At 33.4% G+C, this 20,477-nt stretch overlaps 1 protein-coding gene across 17 annotated transcripts in view; it reads left to right on the top strand.

Annotated features, from left to right (window-relative positions):
• The window catches only part of NOL4 (nucleolar protein 4), a 322,420-nt gene that overhangs the window by 96,130 nt on the left and 205,813 nt on the right, over positions 1 to 20,477 (top strand). For 15 of the 17 annotated variants that reach the window (XM_069468117.1, XM_069468131.1, XM_069468115.1 and 12 more), the window contains 3 exons: positions 3,546 to 3,657; positions 4,565 to 4,677; positions 9,507 to 9,639. In XM_069468117.1, the coding sequence (XP_069324218.1) occupies positions 3,546 to 3,657; positions 4,565 to 4,677; positions 9,507 to 9,639 (358 nt within the window). Of the gene's footprint in view, positions 1 to 17; positions 78 to 3,545; positions 3,658 to 4,564; positions 4,678 to 9,506; positions 9,640 to 20,477 lie in introns of all 17 variants that reach the window. The other 2 variants (XM_069468114.1, XM_069468116.1) reach the window with 1 other exon arrangement.

Below are 20,477 nucleotides of genomic sequence, written 5' to 3' on the forward strand. Positions count from 1 at the left end.
TTATGACTGTTCTGTAGTTCCTTTATTCCTTTCTTGCTCTCTTCCTTTATGATTTGATGAATTTTTTGTTTTTGCAGGTTTTTAATTTCTTTCTGTTTATGCTTTTTGTATCTACTACAGGTTTTTTTCTGTGTTGTTACCTTAAGGCTTAAATAAGCCATCTTACAGTTATAACAAGCTATTTTAAGTGATAACAACTTACCTTCAATTACATATAAAAATAGGGAACCTGGGGTATGGAAGGCAGGCCTGGGAGGTCCAAAATGAAGTTTGAGGTTGAGTGCTCACTTCATTCCTCTTCCACGATATAGAGAACATCTCTCACCAAGCTGTGCTACATGGGTTTGGGGGGGGGGGGGTGGTTGACATGGGAAATGTGAAACTGTCTTTCCTACCTTCTCATTGAGTCTTATTTCTATACTCTACTCAGATGCTTTAATCTCTTACTTGGATTTTTTTGCTTCTTGAGAAGATATTTTTGTGCATGGACAGTTGTTTAAATCCATCTTTCTGTGAGGGGACAAATGCTACAAACTCCTCTTCCACTATCTTGTTGACTCCTGAAAATCTTAGGACCTTTCAATTTCAAAGATGCCTGGGAGGAAAGATTCTGAATTAAGTAAAAGGAATCATTTTTCCCTTTCACCTCCATGGCAGAAAAAATGTTGCTTCACAAATGAGTGTGAAATGTGAAAAGCCTACTTGAAGGATTTCTCTTCCCTGTGCCTAAGAAGACTCTGTGGTCTGCGGGCCTCACTGAACATGAGATGGGGAAGGAAAGATTCAAGGGGAGTAGGATGCCTTGGCAGGTCTCCCCATAGAATAGATTCTGAACACCAAGAGAAGTATCTCCCAATAAATGCTTTTATCCTCTTTATAGCATAGAGTGACATGCCAAGCACTATGTCAGAAACATACCAAAGAGAAAAATATGATACAATTTTTATTAAAAAGTCTTTTCTAAGATATGAAGTGGGACTTTGTATTATATCACGCACATGTATATATGAACACAGACATATTTGTGACCATTACATGTAATTGTTTTTCAGAGTAAAGCTATAAAAGAAATGTGATATGATTAGTAATGATTCCAAGAAAAATTGATTTGGAGTGAAATGATGCTAGGACAGTCATAGTATTGAGTCAGGTCAATAATAAATCTGTCTAGAAGGGATTTCTACACAGTGCTTTATTAGCATAGAGAAAAGAGCCTATTGTAGAGAGCATCAGAACCATGCAAGCCAATTGAGTATCTTTTCAACTCCATCATTCACCTTTTTTTCAATGGAAGGTTTCTTTTTTATGTAAGTAAAGATTTGATAGAAATCTTCTATGAAAACCAATTGTGTATTCTCCTTAAATCCTGCTTGTTAATAAGTTTGTCAGTCAGCCACATTAGTTCCAATGGACTTTAACTCCATGTGAGTTCAGATATAACATACAAGGACTAAGCATGCATCTAGACTTTTACTTATAAATTACTGTAAAATAGGTTCTTGAGAGTCAGAAAATAATGATCTCTAATGAAGTAAATAAATCAGGTAAAAGTATTTGTTCCCTCAGTAAAAAAGTAGAAAAATAGGAATCAGATGCATATATGTGGATGTTTGTATATGTATACATGGAAAGGGAGAGAGAGGCCAGGTGCAGTGGCTCATGCCTGTAATCACAGCGCTTTGTGATACTGAGGCAGGATGATTGCTTGAAGCCAGGAGTTTGAGACTAGCCTGGACAACATAGTGAGACCCTATCTCTACAAAAAATAAGAAAACATTAGCAGGGCATGGTAATGCATGTCTGTAGTCCCAGCTGCTCAGGAGGCTGAGGCAGGAGGATCACCTGAGCCCAGGAGTTCCAGGCTGCAATGAGCTATGATCAAGTCACTACACTTCAGCTTGGATGACACAGGGAGACTTTGTCTCAATACAAAAAGAGAGAGAGAGAATGAATGAGAATTTAAATTGTGTGTATATATATATATACACATATATATTTCTTTGTTTCATAACTAATACAAAATATTTTGACAAAATATTTTAAAATTGTTTTTCTCATTTTTCTCCCATAATACCTACATAGATTGAACTAGTATTTTTTTTTTTTGAAAATCTGGACATCTTAATTTATACATAATAATTATATTTAAAAATTCCAAGTTTTATGTTTCAAATGCTAGTGGAGTTGAATTTTAATTACCTACAAATGGATCATCCATGGCAGATTTTTAACTGCAGGCCTAGTCTTCCTCGTCAGTGTTCTTATGGCCTCTTTTCTCTGAGAGTCCATGGGGTAGGCTTAGTAACGCAAACTGATTTTAATATTAAATTCAGGGGAAAATGAGCTTTACAATTGTGGATCTTGGTATATGGAGTTTCCTCAATTCCGTGCTCCCTCTACACCATGGATCAGCAAAAGTTGACTCCAACACCACTAAGGAAATTGGCACACATTTACACTGAGTTATATATTGGGTGCATATTTCCCCTCTTTTTTACCTATTTAAAACATGTCAGTGTTCATAATGGCTTACATGCACCTGAGAAATCATTTGTGGCATTTATGTGCAACTTAGGACTCATTTTTTCCTATCGCTTATTTTGTATTTCGCGTATGATGTTAGTGCTGTGGTGGAAAACCAAAATCCTGCATTAGATTTCCTAGTTGCACTGCTTGAGTCAGCGTCAGCTTTTATTTAGAGATATTTGACAATATATCAGTTACACTTCAGGGATTATTTGCTTTAATGAGAGAAATAACTTGGCTTTTGAAAAGGTGATATTTACAAAATCACTGTAATGGGAGTATTGATTTCTAACTTGATTCTAGATCATGATTCTGAAAATAAAGCTCTGTATAGGGCATAGGAAAAGCCTGCTCTGACAATCAATGTAAGCTATTCTAGACATATATTATGAAAGATATACAACATAAAATAAAATAAATGAAGTGAAATAAACGAAGTAGGTGGCCTAAATGCATTTCCAGGTGTGTCATTTTCTGTGGAAGGGATGATTCACTGCAGTAAATATGTGCATGAGTTCTGTTTGAATTTATCTTTTATTCTCTCTTAAAATATTTTGAAAAGCAATAATGAAAACATGATCATTATGCAAAATTCAAAGTTTATTGCTTCTATTTGGGGCTAAATTTTAAAACATATATAAAATTGGATAAAATTTTGATCGTGCTAGCAGTAAGTTTAAAAAACAATGTTGGCAATGTTTAATAATAAGGAAAATTCACTAGGGTATCTGTACACTGTGCTTATTTTTCCTAAAAGAAATGCAGAAATATTAACAGATGCCCATCCAGATGTGGTTTTAATTCTTTCTCCACATGACATTATTGGCTATTATTAAGTGACATCTAATCAAATTGGATAGATATTTCTTGAAATGATGCATGGTATGCAGTGCATGCTGTCATTGTGCTTCCTGCCATTATGGAATAACGTGTCTTATTTGGAAATACAATGATCATTTCTGTTAAATCATGCTCAGTCAGCTTATATAATAACACCTATATTTTGTGAATCATTTCAGATTTCAGAGAGCTATGCCTTCCTACCACGAGAAGCGGTGACACGATTTCTAATGAGCTGCTCAGAGTGCCAGAAAAGAATGCATTTAAACCCAGATGGAACAGATCATAAAGGTAGCTGCAGTGTCAAATAGTGAGATTTAAAGTAATTTTATTCATAATGGCAATTTATATATCATATTTTTATGATAACGTGGTAGACTGAAAGAGTTCAACAAGTCAGATTATCTCATTTATTCAAGTAGGAGGCAGTGAATTTTGAATATCCACTTACATAGTAATTCAGTGCCCATTCGCAGAAGAAAGACAGTTTCAACTGTGGCAAATGACATTTTTCCCTATAATAATGTTTTAATTTTCATTTATTATATGTATGTCATGGTGTTTTAGATCTATGCAGCAAGAAAATTGGTTTCTACCAATGTCCTTTTAAATCTACCAATTCCTTGTCTTTAAAAATTATGAAAAATGCACAGTTACTTCACTAAAACTTTTCACATAAAAATTCTAATTTGGCTTTAGCTTTCATTAAAATTATCTAGATTATTTTCCTAAGTATGATTTTCTCTCAGAGATTATGTTAATCTCAGAGATATATGTAGGACAGCTCATTCCTGTGTGTTGGAGGATGAGTAGCCTGGCCAAAAAAAAAAAAAAAAAAACGGCAAAATTTCTTTGGCACTCAGGAAGTACATATAGAAAATAATTATGTAGAAAAAGAGAAAAATACAAATAACTGTGTTTAATCACCATATTGGCTTTATTCATTGTTACTCAGTATATTTAAAAGCTCCTCTGTATTCAGATATAATTAATTTAGCCATACTGTTAATTTGTGTCAGTACACATTTGTAGAACCTTACTGGTTATTTTTTTTTCTACAATCCATCTACAATGCTACCAAGCTTTTAAACACTTGGTATTTAGAATCCTATTTCAATTTGGACAAACTGGATCATTCTGAAATTACAGGTAGAGTGTAGTATCACTTTCATTACCCATTAAAAATGTTTTATTACAGATAATGGAAAACCTCCCACTTTGGTGACCAGCATGATTGACTACAACATGCCAATTACCATGGCCTATATGAAGCACATGAAACTGCAGCTGCTAAACTCACAGCAAGATGAGGTAAAATAGAAACATCTATGCTTTTATCACTTACAAATTGGAATGAAGTTAGATAACCATGAATATCATATTAAGCATGACAGAGTTTTGAAGTCAGTAATTTATTTTTTAATGAATGAATGTCACCAGGGTTGCACAGATGGGGAAAGTGGGCAGAGACTCCTAGTCCATGATACAAAGTCCCAGTCTTAACACATGTATCTCAGTGTAATGTGGAAATTTGTTCATTCCTGAGAAAGATTCATTTTCCTTTGTAGACCAAAACTGAGCTAGCCTTTGCAAAGTGCTAGTAAATACAGGGAAAAAAATTTCAGAGTAAAGTATCCCAAATAAGTGAGCTTCCAAGGAAATTTGAGTGCTAAGGCTATTTTGCCTGGCAATCAGAAAAGTAGTTTAATGGGCATTTCAAGTATAATAACTTCTCCACCATTCAAATGTTGCATATATTTTAAAGTTATTTTTAAGTTAACTGCTATTCTATATATTTGCTTGTTTACTTCTTTGTATTTTCTGGAGACAATTTGTGGTGACTCTTCTTAATTGGAGGTGTTTTGATGTTTCAAATTATTCTATTTAATTTGCATAATGAAAATATAGCAATGTGCTGGCATGTATAAGACACTAAATGCATATTTGTTGAATATTCTTTAGAATTCTAGTTAACTGTCCATTTTGGTTGAAGTATCTCAAAAGCTGGGACTAAGTTATCAAGTGCCCTTTTTATATTCTCCAAAAGACCTAACAATAGCAGATATACCATAGGTGCTTAGTAAATTCTTGTTTACTAGATAATGGCCATTAATTAATAGAAACATTCAGATTATCTATATTAGGAGCAGGTCCTCAGGCTAATAAATTCTCTCTTTGAAATTCCTCTAGAACAGAAAATGTGATTAAATATTTATTTTTCAAATATAGAATTATTTGCTAAGGTATCTTTAAATTCTTTTCAAATTACATTGTTTAGCTAACTTTATTCATAAAACTCAAATCAAATTTTTAGTTTTTTTCTTTATTTGACCAGGATTAACCTCAAAGCTGTATTTATAAATTGTTTGGCTTTAACAGACTTTATTCAGGGTAAACTCCATTAAAATAATCCATATTAATGCAGTGACAGTATCATATTACATATTGCCAGATGGCTACATATAAATAATTGAATAAATAGTAGTAAAATCATTGGGTTAAAGAAATGAAAGACAAGTAAGAAAATATCAGTTTATCCATCCCTGAGAGTGAAAAGCATTTATCTCCACCATTCATTATGTAATGGAAAAAAAATTTTAATGTCTCATAAACTAGTTAGAGCTGTCAGATTATTTGTAGGAAGCTCATTTAGATGTTGATATGTTTATTTCTAGGCCAAAATGTAGGAAGATCCACTTTGTGCCAACAATGCGGCCCACATATGCTGATCCCTTCTGGCTTCTAAAAAAATCATAATTATTTTACACAAAAGAAATTAAATCCTTTTACATTTATAACTAGATTAGGAAAATCACTTACATTTTGAAAAGAAGACTAAATTAGATGTACGCTTCCTTAAAATATTTAAATGAATGACCAGTTAGATTATTTACAAAAATTTTTAGAAAATTGAGATTATTTAAAATAAGAAAGAGGTTAAGTAAGGGAAGTCGCATTAAAATGGAATTTTAGTGAAATATTCTTGTGTGATAAATTATATTTAAATTTGAATAAATATTAATCCAAACAATTCAACCAATATTTATTCAGTACCTTCTACGTATCTGGCACTCCTGGAGAAAGGCAGTGAATACATTGACAAAAATCCTGCTTTTATGAAACTTATCTTCTAGTGGGGGGAGCAGACATTAAAGAAAACATGAATGTAGGTATATAAGAAGATGCAAAATGCTATTAAGAGAAAAAAAGAAGGTCAGGAATGGCACTCCCTTTAGAACTAGGGATCACAGTTTTAAAAGGCTTCATTGGGAATGTATCATTTGAGCAGAAATGAAGGAAATGAAGTGTGTATATATGTAAGGGACATATACTACTGTAAAATTCTTGAGGCAGGTGCCTGTTTGATAGTTATAGAAACAGCACTGTAGTTCAACATGGTTGGGGAAGAATGAACAAGGAAGAGAAATATAGGAGAGGAGTTTAGAGAGAGTGTGGAAATCCAGTCCCTTGTCCAAATTTCTTAAAAAGTGTGCTGACAAGAGTGTCATTTAGTGGTGATAAAATGTATATTGATTATCCATAATATGCCGTTGCAGTTTGCACAAACATTTCACAGAATAGGAACTGTGACCTGAATCATTGTCTTTAGCTCTTCTTTAAATATACACACACAAAAACTCATATTCTCACATACATATATATTTTGCATATATATTTATATATATGCCATAGAAATAATATTTTACTAGATTACATGTAGTTAGCTATTTGTGATATCTATAAAAAATACTTATAAAGACTATGTTTATCTGTTTATGTAGAATACACAGCTAATTTAGAAACATATTGGTCACCTTTACCATTATATTTAAATTTATTTTATTTTATTGTATATGTTCATATAATAAGTGTGCATCTTGTTATGTACTATAGATTTTATTGTATATTCCACATAGCAATATCAAACTGTTATATTGTGCTTATTGTTTACCTGACATTGTTCTAACTACTTTAAATATATTATACACACGCAATCCTCATTTAATGCTGTGGGGTTGGCACTATTATTATTCCCATTGTAGGGATGAAGAAACTGAGACACAGAAAGATCAGGGAACTTGCTTCAGGTAACACATCTAATAAGTGGCAGAGCATGGATCTGAATCCGGGAAGTCTGGCTCCTGAGAATGTGCTTTAAAACATTATGATATAATACACACTATATATAGGATATGTAATGGGTATTAATATTAATATATCACCCATGTGTGCATAAGTATGTATGCAGCTATGTATGGTACACACTGATAACACTGAAGTCCTCTTTGAAGTCTCTTATTTTTTTCTCCTATATATTTTTTTCAGATACATTGAGTTTTCTTAGAATTTAGAATTGAAGAAAACATAATGTACTGATAGAGAGAGGGCACGCCACCAGAAGTCTATGTGGCTGATTGCCCAGAGGTCTCCCAGGGTGGCATTTCCTTGCTGAATTAATGAAGCGCTAGTGCTACTCAGTACACCCAGACATGATCAGACCTTTGATAAAGGGAGGGCGCCAAAACCCGCTGGGCCTGACTTAGGGATCAGAATGCTAATCTGTTAGTCTATCAGAACACTCATGTCTCCTAATCATAGCAACTTTCGTGCTGTTTAAATCAGCTGTTTAGGCCAGCACGGTGGCTCACGCCTGTAATCCTAGCGCTCTGGGAGGCCGAGGCAGGTGGATCATTTAAGCTCAGGAGTTCGAGACCAGCTTGAGCAAGAGCGAGACCCCGTCTCTACTAAAAATAGAAAGAAATTATATGGACAGCTAAAAATATATATAGAAAAAAATTAGCTGGGCATGGTGGCATATGCCTGTAGTCCCAGCTACTCAGGAGGCTGAGGCAGTAGGATCGCTTGAGCCCAGGATTTTCAGGTTGCTGTGAGCTAGGCTGACGCCACGGCACTCACTCTAGCCCAGGCAACAGAGTGAGACTCTGTCTCAAAAAAAAAAAAAAAAAAAAAAAAAAAATCAGCTGTTTCCTCAAGCCTGGGTGACTTCATATGAATCTCGGTTCTGGTGTGTAATAATGAGAAAGATTATTTAGCTTCTCTGTGCCTCAGTTTCTTCATCTGTAAAATTAAATGAATACTAGTATCTAACTCCTCGGTTATGGTTAACATTAAATGAGTAAACAAATATGAAGAGCAGAGTCTGCAACATAAAGAGCAGCACTACTACTGCTGCTAATTATTATATTAGTGTTAATTATTATATTAGTGGTGAACTTTCAGGTCAAATATTTACAAATGAAAGTCAAATCTGGTGATTTTGATTGAACATTTACATTTTAACAAGGTTTCTCAGGCCTTTCCGCCTGCAGAAACACACCATTACTTCCAAAATCAGTTTTTCGAAAGGAGTTTGCTTCAATGAAATGTCTGCAGCAAAATACTGTAGATTTGATTTAAGTTAATATTTGACAGGTTTTGATGAATTGGCCACTTGGCAAACCGGCCTTTTGGTAATTTATCCATTTTGTGAACTGACATTTAGTAAATGGATCTTGCACAATTTTACCTAGAACTCCTTTTTGTGGTTGCAGTGCAATTTATATTCACTTGTAAGGAAACAAAGTGTGTACTAAGAGTACCTTGTTCTCCATCACATGCGGACTTTGAATCTAGACATGTAAGTTTGGCTATTATTAGAATCTATCCTGTTTGCCAATGAAAAATTTTTACGGCATCTTTCTTACTGCGTTCTAAGATTTTTGCTTATAACATTTTATTAAGTCCTTTAGTTTTTAATCAAAACTTTTCATGTTATGTTTTTAATCAAAACTCTATGTTATGTTTTATGATTGAATCTTTTAGAAGATACTATAAAAAAATCCATTCTTTCATTATTCAGGCTAATTCCCAAACTACATTCTCCCTAAACATTATTTCACCTTAAAATCTATGTGTACATAGATACATTGATTGAATATTCATGAGCCTTAAAATTCTTTGAAGGGAGAAATTATTTCATTATTTGTTATTCCAAGCATCTATTGGTGTGTAACGTGTTTTATGAGTTCTGCAAAAGCTTACTTACTGGCTAAACTCTAATTGACCCTGTAAATAAAATGGTCATTATTTGAACGTATTATATTTTATGATGCTTGATGATATTTTAAAACCATTTTCAGGATGAAAGTTCAATAGAAAGTGATGAATTTGATATGAGTGATTCAACGCGGATGTCAGCTGTGAACTCTGATCTCAGCTCCAATCTTGAGGAAAGAATGCAAAGTCCCCAGACCCTTCATGGCCAGCAAGATGGTAAGCCTTTCAGATTGAAAAAACAAACAAATAGAACAACAAAAACTAACAGTGAGTCAGAATCTTTGAAATAACAACCAGCTATTAACTCGTGTCCACTTATTTTCTATCTGTTTTCATTGAGACTTTTCTCTGCGTATTCAGGTTATATCATCCACTAAAGTGGCTGGATTTGAGTGCTGTGTTCAGAATTAAGGTGTAAGACTGATTTATAAACAGATATCAGTTATAAAATCCAAACGTACCCATGTTTTGCTCCCTGAACTTAAAATGTGTGTTATATCAATGCAATGTAATATTCTATGATATTATTAATATTTTCTAGCTTTGGTTTCTTGGGCCATCATTCTTGTGACTGAACTAAGAGTTTAAAGATGATCAAAAGATTAATTTGTGTGCTTTTCTTTTACCTAAACGACAAGTTGCAAATAAAAATCACTGGATATTAAAGGACAATCCACCAGAGCAATTTTGATAAATAAGAGGATATTTTTTGGTGATTTTGAACTATTTTATTTAACTTTTAAGGAAAAAAAGATCATGATCTCTTATTTCTGGGTCTAATGAAGATTCCTGAATCATCCCATTGTTCTTGATAGGAAGAAAGTTGGTTACATATATAGAGTGGATATGATAGTTAACATTTTAGATCTAATATTTTCAGCAGTCTTTGTAGATTTTTATATTTGTAAATATAAAATTATGCATACAAGTACAGGATAATTGTGGATGAAAATTAAGGTTTATAAATAAAAGGAAATTGGTCAGTATTAATCAAAATTAGTTTATTATTTCTGTAATTAGCAAGTTCACATAAACTTTTTGATTATATAGTTCTGTCCGTGTATCTGCAGATGGGGGAAAAAGCTTTCCTTGCTTTCTCTGACAATGGCTACTAAAAACTGGTTGCAAAAGATTGCTGTATTTTTAGCTGCTATTTGTGTTCTATGTTGACAAGGCTTATGAAATCCCTAGTTTTAAGCATATAAAAAGACCAAAAAAGGGGAGACTTTTCTTTTTCTCATTTCAGAGGAGTCTAAAAGATGTTGGTGTCCTTGTTGGGATGAGTTATGAGAAAAAAAGTAATGCATTATCGGTAACTTTCAGATTATATTTTACTTGCTTCATCATGGAATATCTATTGTAATAGAAAGAATATTTATTTGGGAATATTATGAGAATGAAGTTCTTCTAGTTTAGATATAAATGATCTCTTTTAATTTAAAACATAAGTAGAAATTCCTCAGATTTTGTTTTTGTTTTTTTAATGGGAATTGTATGGCATCAGGATGATAGAATAATTGAAATGATTTTAGTTATATATATCACTCTATTCATTTATTTGTTTATGTATTTTACCTGGTTATAACCTCAACATTTTTAGTCTATAATTTTGGAAAATATAAATTTAGGAGAATGTCTCATCATTAAACTTTCATAGTTATCTTGATCAGAATTGCCAATTGTGGATCTTTGTCTAGGGCACAGCTGTTGTAATTTAAATCTATATTGATTGTAATAAAATATAGTAGAATAATTTCAAATATTACTCTTAGAGGAAAGTACTTTCTCATGATATGTTGATGTATGCTATGAAGATAATGACATATCTAGTGTTCCTTCTACAACCTACGCCTATTTCTCACACTCATCACTGATTTTTTTTTTTTTTTTTTTTGCAATGATCTCTCTTTCTGCGTCATCAGAGTTTTCCCCACCCTAGTGGATTATTAATATCAGCATACAAACATGATGTAATAAATACCTTCTTTAAAAAGCCTCCATTAATTCTGTCTTAGTCAATTTGTGTTGCTATAACAAAATACCTGAGACTGGGTACTTCATAAAGAACATAAATTTATTTCTCGCAGTTCTGGAGTCTAAGATCTGGGAGTCCAAGATCTAGGCACTGTCAGGTTCATGTTCAGTATCTGGTGTGGACCTGGTCCCCTCTTCTGAGATGACACCTTTTAGCTGCATCTTCCAGAGGGGAGGAACACTGTGTCCTCACATGATGGAAGGGACAGAAGGGATGAATAAGGGCTGAACCGCCACTGTCAAGTGCTTTTATAAGGGCACCTAATACTATTCATGAGGGTGGAACCCTCATGAGTCAATCACATCCTAAAGGTGACACCTCTTAATACTGTTGCATTGCGAATTAAGTTCAGCATGACTTTTGGAGAGGACAGAAACTTTCAAACCATAGCAGATCCCATTGTGTCCCTCCATTCATTGTCCTATTTCTCTGCAACCACCTCTGCGATACACTTTACAGTGAAACTCATTGGAAGAGTTGTCTCCTCATTCCCACTTCCTCATCGCTCCTCTTTCTGGCTCATCTCAGGTAGTCTTGCATCCTTGCCATGCCACTCACTTGTTCTTGTAAAGGTCTCCAGAGGCTTCATGTTGCCTTATTCATTGGTTAACCCTTAGTCCTCATGTACTGCCACACTAATATTGAAGGACAATGCTCCCTTTGTTTTCTTATAGGCTTTCTGTCTCATGTCTATGGGCTCCTTTTCCATACTCTGTTCTGTGGGAGTTGGAATGCAGTTCTTAACTCCCCCTTCCTTATGCTCACTTTCTAGGAGATTAGATCTAATCAAATTGCTTTCAATACCATTTATACTCAGATGAATCTGTTTCTCCAATCCCTGACATCTTTCCTGAGCTAAGGACTATCTTCCTTTACCTATTTCGTAATTCTCAACATTCTTCAGAGGACATATCACTGTATGGAACCACATTATTTTTCTCACTTATTAGCTGTTACTCTTCTAGAATGCAAATACCATATTCAATAATGTGTCTTCTCATGCTTTGGATTTTCCTTACCTTTGCTCCATTTGAGATAGTTCTTAACTGCTCCATCATTTAAATGATTAAAATATAACTTTTTACCATAATTATAACTTATAACATGTTTTACACATTTTCCTTCTTTCTTCTCTCCTTTCCCCTGTTAATGGCACTTTCCTAGGTGACTCATGTTGACAACCTACTGTATAATCCCTTCTTTCTCTCTATACACACACTCAGAAGATTTTGTCATTATTATTTTACAAAAATAGCACCATGCCATTTATACTGTTCTGTATCTTGCTTTACTTATCCAACATTACCTGTCTTTTAGAGCTTCCTATGTGTTGAGATGTATATATAATTGTCAGCATATAAAAGGGCATGGTCTCTACCTTCATGTAACATACAATCTAAAGGAATAAAATTATATATGATACCATTCAGTTTTGGTTAGTGTTCATCTAACTGATATGGGGAAATTTCTGCTTCCATAAAATAAGAATTTATGGTAGTAAAACTTTTAGTGTATGTCTGTCTTTCTCGGATTACTGGGGACTTTGGGAGCTAGGCCTACGCTGGCCTGGGGTGTATTGCTTTCATGTGGATGGCATGCATTAATCTTTGGGAGTGGTCAGAATGTAAAGACTTATGATATAACAAATCCAGTTTGGGGTGAGAATCCCAAATATGTCCCCAATCTAGGGTAGTGTAGAACAGGGTTTTTCAACCTTTGCACTATTGACACATAACTGCTTGTTGTTGGGGGATGTCCTGTGCATTGCAGCATGTTTAGCAGCTTCCTGGCCTCCACCTACTACATACTGGTAGCACCCTTTCCCCTAATTGTGGCAAATTAAAATATCTTCAGACATTGCAAATGTCTCCTGGGGGTAAAACCACCCTAAATTGAAAGCAACTGGTATAGGTAGGGAATAAGAGTCTATGTGTGAAGCCAGTATGATAGGGATTGAAGAGACACAATGGGGAAAATTTTAGAAGTAGAGGTTGGAGGAAAATCTAGGAAGCACTGCCCAATTGACTTTCTGCAATGATGCAAACGTTCTATAATTACACCGTCCAGTATAGCAGTTATTATCCATATTGTGCTATCGAGTACTTGAAATAATGCTAGTGTGAATCGGGAAGTGTTTTAATTTTAACTAATGTTAATTCAAATTGAAATAGCTATATATGACTAGTGGCTACTGGATCAAACAGTGTAGATCTAGATCATTATTTTGACTGGGTAGTTAAACTCTTTTCTCTGCAGCCATAGATTGAATGTCTGAAGACTTCTGAAAAATTGTAGAAGAAACTCCTATTTTAATAGTTGACTGAAACCCCAGTTTAATACATTTAAAACCTAAACAATGCCACATTTTAAAAGTTAAATTAAATTCTATTTTGAATATTGAAAAATTTAAGATATTTAGAGAAATTGAAGTAGGATATTGTGATTTTTGTGAATCTTTCACAATTATAACAGGTAGATATAATAACGTCTTTACTGGGCACCACATAAAATAGAAAGCAAAAGAACATTTTTTCAGTTTTCATGTTACTATGGTTATAGAAAATTTGCAATTTGCTCATAAAATATCAAGGGAAAGAAGGAATATACAATGTGTATCATTTTAGAAATATGTATATTATATATATTGGTAAAAGGGAGAAAAAGAAGAAAAATGTCTTGCCCCAGGCTGGATAATTAGGTAAAGGTCAAGTAGATACAAACCCAAAGGAAGAATTTGTAATGAGAAGAATGCTTCAAGATTAATGTGCAATATTCAGTTTCTTTAGCTTTTTTTGAGTTGATAATGCTTCCCTAACTCACTAAAAACATAAAGGTAAAAAAAAAATGCATAGAAACTTGAAATCTTAGCATAGGAAGTATTTTACTTTCATTTTTGGTTTTTAGGAAACTATATTAAGCTATTTAATTTTTTTTTTTTTTTTTTTTTTACAGACTTAAAGGAATGACTCTAATTAGGTTAAGATCATTTAAAGATTTTATATACATTTGATTTACTCATAAAAGCAATAGATCCTTGAAGGTGTTCCGGAATATAAGGAGCTTATTATGAAGGAAGCTTTGCTATGGGATGGCTGTGGTTCACTGAATTTCAAAAAAAAACTTCCCCCAACCTAACAGCTAAAGGCATCCTGCATTCAAATATTCACTGGTTTGTGAGTGATCTTGTTCTGGCAGTCATTTAAATGGATGAATTAGAAACAGAAATTTTGTCACTTAACCTTCTGCCTTTGAATCTCAGATCCTATGAATTAGCTCAGAAAAGTATATCCTTTTCTTAATCACTTATTTTCTTCATTGTGAATTCATACCTTCTAAAAACAGCTGATTCAGTTTTTATTTGTTGTCTGGCCTTATTTTTTTAAAGGATATCGGCAAAATAAAAGTGTCAGATTTAGACACAAACTTAAAAGTTTCAATTCAAAATAAGCATTTGACTTCAGTTGATAGACTTTTCTGAGAACCATCTTAGTTGCTTTTCTGAGTTAATATTTATTGTAAACTACTGATATTTCATAAGGAAATGTTTGTGTTTTTTTAAACTCATAAAGATTATTAGGTATTAGCAAAAGAGATTTCTTTATTTTTCAATCACAACAAATTATATCTTTTCCTTTTTTGCATTTTTTTTAAAAAAAAGATAATTGGAATACAAGGAGAAGTGGAGGCATACTTTTAAATTCTCTGCATGTCAGCTGAATTGGCTTTAAAAGTAAGGATTTACAATAGAAAAAACTATATATTTCATGTTAGTCTTCATTTTATATGATTTTGATTGTCACATCACAGAAAACATTGCTCTTAGGAGAGCATGATCAATATCCCTTGATTGTCATATGTCAATTCACTCAATAGAGTAACATGAAGTTTTTTTTTTTAACATAATGTCTTGTTTATGCACAGAAGTTTTACAAACTGACTGTGTGCCAAGCAAAAGGATGTGGTAATGTCTAGAAAGAACAAAAAAAGGAGATGACTTGTGAGTTGAGTTCTCTTAAAGAGCCCATTTGTCAGAGTTCACTTCAACTTCTAGCCATGATGGACTTTTAAAAAAATACAGTCAAGGCCAATTTTTCATTCAAAGGTGTATTTGACAATTTTATTATCATTTAGGAATGCATAGTTCATTTGTCAGAATTTGGGAAAATCTCCCCCTTTCTCATAATATTTGTATCATAGAATTGTTTTCATGTGCTTCAATTGGCCAGGCTTTTTTTGATGAGCAGAAAAAAAAAATTGAATTGGAATTTAGTGGCTAACCTACATACAAATGTTAAACTGTAGCATATATATATATATATATATATATAGTGTGTGCATATATATGTATACACACACATTAATCTTATACAATCCTTTGAATACATTTAGGTCTTCACTGCTAAGAACAGGTAATTATATTGACCATAAATGTCAATTTAGTAAAAATTAAATAATTAATTATCATATAAATAGTATAAGCTATTTTAGATTAACAAATAGGTTAATATTCTGCTTGCAATGATTTGAATTACTTTGAATAAAATTATACTTTTTTTTATAATAATGATGTGGTTCTCAGGTTCAAAATATCAAAAAATGGTTTCCAAACTTAGAAAAGTATTTTGCTTTGAATATCGTTAGGGAAAAAGTGAATCCCACTGATGTCCACTTAATCCTTCAAGGCCCAGTTAGACTGGAGTAAATGACTTGAACAAATATCCTCCTCTCTAATCTAGAGTTATTTTCCTGCTTCCAGGAATGCGTAGATATTTTGTATAACATGTTAGTCTAGACCACCTTTCCCAAATGATAATCCAGAGAATACTGAGTCTAAAATACATAATTATGAAATCCATTTAAAAATATTTCTATATTAAATATTTTTCCAAGATTCTTTGGGCTCTTTAGATTCCATAACGGGAATCTTTGCCTCCCACTAAGACATATATGATACAGAATTCAGCCAAAATAGGAAACATATTCAGGGGCCAGGTGGCCAAAAAAGAGTCAAATGTCCTGTTCAGACATATGATTCTAAAAGGCAACTTATTTGGATCCATAAATATACTTAGGACAAGAGTAAGTGGTGAAAGGTCCGATATTTCATTATTTATTCAACAAATTTGTGCGGAACCCTAGAATAAGTTGGACAGTGGAGTTACAAGCATGAAAGTGGCATATTAGGTTGAGCCATATAAAATTGCCATATTTTATTGCTTCAATCCAATAGTTCAAGCTCTAAAATAGCTTAAACTATAGGATGAAGGATACAGAAACAAAATGTTTTTGAGATTGGGTTGCATTTCTGTTTCAGATGGCAATGATGCACACACGTGCACATGGTGTATATCTATCTTGACTTGTGCACGAGTAAAATGACCATAGTCCCTTTTTTGAGTGGAAACATAAAAGGGAGTTTAAAAAAAATCGTGATCTAGTTGTGAGGTAAATAAGTGGGTAAAGAGATATGGTAGTAGGAGTTTCACTTTTTCTTCTGTCCTAATTTAGATTATATGCTGAGCTGGCAGCATGAATCTCCTACATTGAGAATTTATAAAAATAAATACAGATTCATGGGGCCCAGCTCAGATGGGATGACTAAAGCAATCATGTGGGATACAAGTGTGGAGCCAATGTTCCAGACCATACTTTTGAAGATACTACTCACAATTCTACCCAGCGGTTCCGGGGTATCAAGATAAAGCTGGAACCATTCTACTAAGTGAAGTATGCCAAGAATGGAAAAACAAGCACCACATGTACTTCCCATCAAATTGGTTTAACTGATCAACACTTAAGTGCACATACAGTAATAACATTCAGCCCGTGTCGGCAGATTTGGGGGAGGGGTTGGGTATATACACACCTAATGGGTGTGGTGCGCACTGTCTGGGGGATGGACAGGCTTGAAGCCCTGACTTGGGTGGGGCAAGGGCAATATACATAACATAAACATTTGCTGAAATAAATACACTGAAATAATTATTTCAGTCCATAATATGCTGAAATTAAAAAAAAGATGGCAACAGTATACAGACGATTAAGTCACATGGGTGCAGTTCATGCTCAAATGTTGTTTTGGCCAGTGCCTTCTGAGTTACCTACGGGGTGAGGATTAGTATGCACATTTATATGCATTTCAGTTAGCTCTGTTTTCTTAGTTATGACAATTGTCATGTATGACAGTTATTTAATAACTTTTGAAAATGCCCCTCTATTAGTAAAAGAAATTTTACAGGCTGTTTCGGTCTTATCTAGGAACATTGCACAAACCGGATTTAATTTAAGAATACACACATGCAAAAACACATGCAAATACTCTTTTACTGCCTGGTGTATATGTGAATAAAACTTTAGTAAAAATATGCTTGTGACTAAAATTGCATCTAATTGGGCTGAATAGAATAGTTTCTTATAATTATTACAGCATATAAACCAGCAATAAAAGTGAGTACTAGTCACCATTTAATTTAGTTGGAAAATCTAATAAAACATGTTTTTAATAAAAATGATGTAAAACAGTATACTTAGTAGGAAATTAAATTCAGTGGTTAATTTTTTATGATGGTAAGTTTTAATTAGAAAAGCTATTAAAATGTTTTTCTGGCTCAACACCACATTCCCTAGTGAGATTATGTTGTCTTGTGTAAGTCACTTTCTTTGTTCTGCAAGTTTGTTTTCCCTTAACTGTTTCTAATTGCTTAGGAAATTTTGCATAGAGCAGAAATTTTTGAAAGGATGTTGATTTTTTTTACACAAATGTAATAAAATGTTTGACTTCAAAATTGAATCTGTTCTTAATAGTGTTATTCCCACTTTTTAACTTACATATACTTCTGAACTTAAAAATCCTTGAAAATGATTTAATGCTGCTATTTTTTCTTAATTCAAGTTGTTTTAATGCTATATTACAAATAATTTACATGATGAATTTGTTTAATTATTCTGAGTTGAGTTAAGCTGATGAATCTTTTCGAAAGCTCTCCCCTCATGGCAGTTTCTCTATAAATATAATTTGCAGAAATGTAAACTACCTTTATAAGCAATACAAAGATAACAGATAGTTTCAATGTTACTATGAATTAGAGGAAGTTTTGATAGTTAAATCCATTTGTAATATTGTTTGGTGTGTACATGTGTGTTTATGTGTATGCATTTAATCATTTGAAATTGAAATTGCTTTTTAGCAGTAATTCTCTGTTTCCAAAAACAGAAAAAGAAAGAGCAATTTGGCTTACTCATAAAGCATTAAGTATAGAAGAACAATGCTTAGTTGTGCATTTATTTAAAATGGTTATATAGGGAATACTATTTTCTTTTTACATTTTGGGTTATATTATTTGGAAGTTTGCTCTACTTTTCTCAAGTTAAAAGTCTGCCTTCTGATACTTTACTCGCATTACATAAGTGATTTTCATATCAATGAGTGCTTATTTGGAGATGTTGCTTATTGATTTCAGTCAGTAGCTTACCACACCCCAAAGACCAGCTCTATTTTAGCCAGATTCCAGTCCTCTGCTAAACTAGGGGAAATTGGCTTGGTTCCAGCATCTAATTTGATCAGTGAAGGATGTCAGATTAATTTGAAATTTTACTTCTCTGTTAGTTCTTTGTTTTGAGATATTGCCCTTGTGGTTTGTTACAATCTTCACGACAGTGTGTTCTGGTCCATGAATGATTACGTGGATCCAGCATTCAATGCCTTAGCACCAGATGCCAAAATTCTGTTAGAACCAAGTAGCAGATGCTAGACCCTTTAGTCCTTGAATATTGAGTATTATCTGTTAATGTATAAACAAAGTTAAGAATCCTCACGACACTGGAGAGATGTTAGAAAATGTATATCTTTCCTGCATTTATTTGAATAAATTTTGAGCCTATCAATTTATGTATCCAGGCGTATTATAGAATCAGACCACCTGAATTTTCTCAATTTGAAAGTCATGAGCAAGTGTCTTTTATTCTATTTTTTTTGTATGTTTGTTTTTACTATCACCCTGGTTAGCTTTTATAAACTCTTACCGTGAAGTTAACATGAGACCGTATTTCTTTATAACTTTCTTGTGCTAATTTGGGTCAGCTAGCTATTACTTTGTAAAAAAAAAAAACAGCTTTTGCCTTTAGGTAAAAGCCATTCAGTGGTGAATAGGGCTTTGAAGCTGGTGTCGCATGGCAGCTGTGCAGACAGATAAATCAACTACAACTCGGGACTAAATTGACCATAAAAATCTTTATTTACTAGTTTTATAGGGCTCTTAGTTAGATTGTGGGTTGACATAAGGAAAGAACAGTTGGAAGGTATTGAAGAAAGGGGTTGAAAAATATTTTACTATACTGATTACAAATTTATAGTGTAATTGTTTTCTTATCAGTCTCACTTTCCGCTTGACTGGGAGTACCTTGGAGAAAAAGTATGTCTAATGCATCCTCGCACACTTCCTTTGGAGTCATGCACAATGTTTGACATATAATAGACCATAGAAACTTTTTGAGTTGAAATAGTGTTTTGAAATCTGTTTACTTCTGTGGTAAGATGCACTGAATTCTTAGACTCATTCTTTCTTGCCAAATGTTAGATAGGCAGTTGCTTTCCTTGTGCCTGAATGAATATTCTGTCCTTTTTGAATCCTACTTTGGGGTTCCTAATACCTATCCTGTCTTCCTTTTCTACCTCCCAAATCTGCTAAGAAGCAATGAAACAATAAAGTAGCTTTGAGATCTTCAAGTGAATTTCTTAAGAAGATAGCATGAAGAAACTCCCAATAGTAAATCTTGAGACCTGGTTTCTTGTCATAGCTCTGCCAGTGACTAATTCTGCAGCCTTGCTGAAGAATCATTAACATCTTTGGGCAACCATTTCTGTATCTGTAAATAAGAGATTTCCATAATCTTGCTCTAAACTTCATTCTAGCCCCAGAACCATCTGCGAGTGTTCACATTGTCAAGGTTTCCTTTCTTGGTTTTAACGTTTTCTCTTATCTCATTTTCTATACATCGCTAAACAGGTTTAGTTTTTCTT

This window comes from Eulemur rufifrons, chromosome 5, assembly GCF_041146395.1.
Source record: "Eulemur rufifrons isolate Redbay chromosome 5, OSU_ERuf_1, whole genome shotgun sequence".
Classification (NCBI taxonomy): Eukaryota; Metazoa; Chordata; class Mammalia; order Primates; family Lemuridae; genus Eulemur; species Eulemur rufifrons.